This window comes from Homarus americanus, unplaced genomic scaffold (genome assembly GCF_018991925.1).
Source record: "Homarus americanus isolate GMGI-L3 unplaced genomic scaffold, GMGI_Hamer_2.0 scaffold2524, whole genome shotgun sequence".
NCBI classification, from domain to species: Eukaryota; Metazoa; Arthropoda; class Malacostraca; order Decapoda; family Nephropidae; genus Homarus; species Homarus americanus.
In genome coordinates this window covers 1320-4665 of record NW_024713933.1, presented here as the reverse complement: position 1 = coordinate 4665, position 3346 = coordinate 1320, and the positions used below count along the sequence as shown (strand labels likewise).

Here is a 3346-nt window from a genome sequence, read left to right as displayed (position 1 = left end):
TTAGTGGCGAGGGAGTCAGAAAAACGACTTGGTGACGACTGCTTCTCCTTGACGACTTGTGGGCGATAGAGGGAGGGAGGGAGGGAGGGAGGAGGGAGGGAGGGAGGAGAGGAGGGAGGGAGGAGGGAAGGGAGGGAGGGAGGGAAGGAGGAGGAGGGAGGAGGGAGGGAGGGAGGGAGGGAGGGAGGGAGGGAGGAGGAAGGAGAATGAAAGTAAGAGAGAGAGGGGACGGAGGGAGGGAGCAGAGGAGAGGGGAGGGAGAGAGGAGGGAGGGAGAGGAGGAGGGAGGAGAGAGAGGGGAGGGAGGAGAGGAGCGAGGGATGGAGAGGGAGGGAGGGAGGGAGGGAGAGAGGAGGGAGGGAGGGAGGAGGGAGAGGAGGGAGAGAGAGATGAGGAAGGGAGAGAGGAGGGAGGGAGAGGGAGGGAGGGAGGAGACAGGGGGAGGAGGAAGGAGGGAGGAGGGAGGGAAGGGAGAGAGGAGAGAGAGGGAGGGAGAGGAGGGAGAGAGACAGGTGGGCTACACTATCACCTGGAACTATCACTTGCCAAACATTATTTCCGCTGCAGGTAAAAACATGATGCGGGTAGTCGCTAGGGTGTTGCACGACCCCTCTCACCACCTGTACGCGCCCTCACACTACCTGTACGACCTCTCACCACCTACACGACCCCTCTCACCACCTACATGACCCTCTCACCACCACGACCCCTCTCACCACCACCGGCCCTCTCACCACCTGTACGACCCCTCACACTACCTGTACGACCTCTCACCACCTACATGACCCCTCTCACCACCTACACGACCCCTCTCACCACCTGTACGACTCTTCACACTACCTGTACGACCTCTCACTACCTGCACGATCCCTCACCACCTGCGGCCCCTCTCACCACAACCCTCCAACCTCTCACCACCTGTACGACTCTTCACACTACCTGTACGACCTCTCACTACCTGCACGATCCCTCACCACCTACGACCTCTCACTGCCTGGCGTACTGCCGCCCATGTCCACACCCTGCCTGGTCTGCCGCCCATGTCCACACCCTGCCTGGTCTACTGCCACCCATGTCCACACCCTGCCTGGTCTACTGCCGCTATCCCACACCCTGCCTGGTCTACTGCCACCCATGTCACACCCTGCCTGGTCTACTGCCACCAATGTCCACACCCTGCCTGGTCTACTGCCACCCATGTCCACACCCTGCCTGGTCTACTGCCGCCCATGTCCACACCCTGCCTGGTCTACTGCCACCCATGTCCACACCCTGCCTGGTCTACTGCCGCCCATGTCCACCCTGCCTGGTCTACTGCCACCAATGTCCACACCCCTGCCTGGCCTACTGCCACCCATGTCCACACCCTGCCTGGTCTGCCGCCATGCACACCCTGCCGTCTACTCCGCCATGTCCACACCCTGCCTGGTCTACTGCCACCCATGTCCACACCCTGCCTGGCTACTGCCACCCATGTCCACACCCTGCCTGGTCTACTGCCGCCCATGTCTCACACCCCTGCCTGGTCTACTGCCGCCCATGTCCACACCTGCCTGGTCTACTGCCACCAATGTCCACACCCTGCCTGGTCTGCCACCATGTCCACACCTGCCTGGTCTGCCGCCCATGTCCACACCCTGCCTGGTCTACGCCGCCCATGTCCCACACCCTGCCTGGTCTACTGCCACCCATGTCACACCCTGCCTGGCCTACTGCCACCCATGTCCACACCCTGCCTGGTCTACTGCCGCCCATGTCCACACCCTGCCTGGTCTACTGCCACCCATGTCCACACCCTGCCTGGCCTACTGCCGCATGTCCATACCCTGCCTGGTTCTGCCACCCATGTCCGCACCCTGCCTGGCCTACTGCCGCCCATGTCCGCACCCTGCCTGGCCTACTGCCACCCATGTCCACACCCTGCCTGGTCTACTGCCGCCCATGTCCACACCCCTGCCTGGTCTGCCGCCCATGTCCACACCTGCCTGGCCTACTGCCACCCATGTCCACACCCTGCCTGGTCTACTGCCGCCCATGTCCACACCCTGCCTGGTCTACTGCCACCCATGTCCGCACCCTGCCTGGCCTACTGCCGCCCATGTCAGCACCCTGCCTGGCCTACTGCCACCCATGTCCACACCCTGCCTGGTCTACTGCCGCCCATGTCCACACCTGCTGGTCTGCGCCCATGTCCACACCCTGCCTGGCCTACTGCCGCCCATGTCCACACCCTGCCTGTCTACTGCCGCCCATGTCCACACCCTGCCTGGCCTACTGCCACCCATGTCCACACCCTGCCTGGCCTACTGCCGCCCATGTCCACACCCTGCCTGGTCTGCCGCCCATGTCCACACCCTGCCTGGTCTACTGCCGCCCATGTCCACACCCTGCCTGGTCTACTGCCGCCCATGTCCACACCCTCCCTGGCCTACTGCCACCCATGTCCACACCCTGCCTGGCTCTACTGCCGCCCATGTCCACACCTGCCTGGTCTACTGCCGCCCATGTCCACACCCTGCCTGGCCTACTGCCGCCCATGTCCACACCCTGCCTGGCCCACTGCCACCCATGTCCACACCCCTGCCTGGTCTACTGCCGCCCATGTCCACACCTGCCTGGCCTACTGCCACCCATGTCCACACCCCTGACTGGTCTACTGCCGCCCATGTCCACACCCTGCCTGGCCTACTGCCGCCCATGGCCACACCCCTGCCTGGTCTACTGCCACCCATGGCCACACCCTGCCTGGTCTACTGCCACCCATGGCCACACCCTGCCTGGTTCTACTGCCACCCATGGCCACACCCTGCCTGGTTCTACTGCCACCATGGCCACACCCTGCCTGGTCTACTGCCGCCCATGTCCTCACCCTGCCTGGTCTACTGCCGCCCATGTCCACACACCTTGCCTAGCCTACTGCCGCCCATGGCTAAACCTTTCCGGCGTACTGCCGCCCATGGCTGAACCCTGCCTGGCGTACTGCTCGCCCATGGCTGCCTTGCCTGGCGTACTGCCGCCCATGGCTGAACCTGCCTGGCGTACTGCCGCCCATGGCTGAACCTTGCCTGGCGTACTGCCCATGGCTGAACCTTGCCTGGCGTACTGCCGCCCATGGCTGAAACTTGCCTGGCGTACTGCCGCCCATAGGCTAAACCTTGCCTGGCGTACTGCCGCCCATGGCTAAACCTTGCCTGGCGTACTGCCGCCCATATACCACACCCTACCTAGTCTACTGCCGCCCACACCCTGCCTGGCGTACTGCCGCCCACGTCTTGAGGCCTTAATTAACACTACAGTAACGGCCTCAGTAAGCAACTCCCACAGCGCGGTAGCAGGAGGAGGCAGG

The 3346-nt window shown here is 63.7% G+C and overlaps 1 protein-coding gene across 1 annotated transcript; it reads left to right on the top strand.

Moving 5' to 3' along the window:
- Positions 1-1011: 1011 nt before the first annotated feature.
- LOC121875117 (early nodulin-75-like) lies at positions 1012-2964 on the top strand. Its single transcript, XM_042379490.1, has one exon. It carries the CDS (start codon positions 1012-1014, stop codon positions 2962-2964), a length of 1953 nt encoding a protein of 650 aa, XP_042235424.1.
- The last annotated feature ends 382 nt before the right edge of the window (positions 2965-3346 follow it).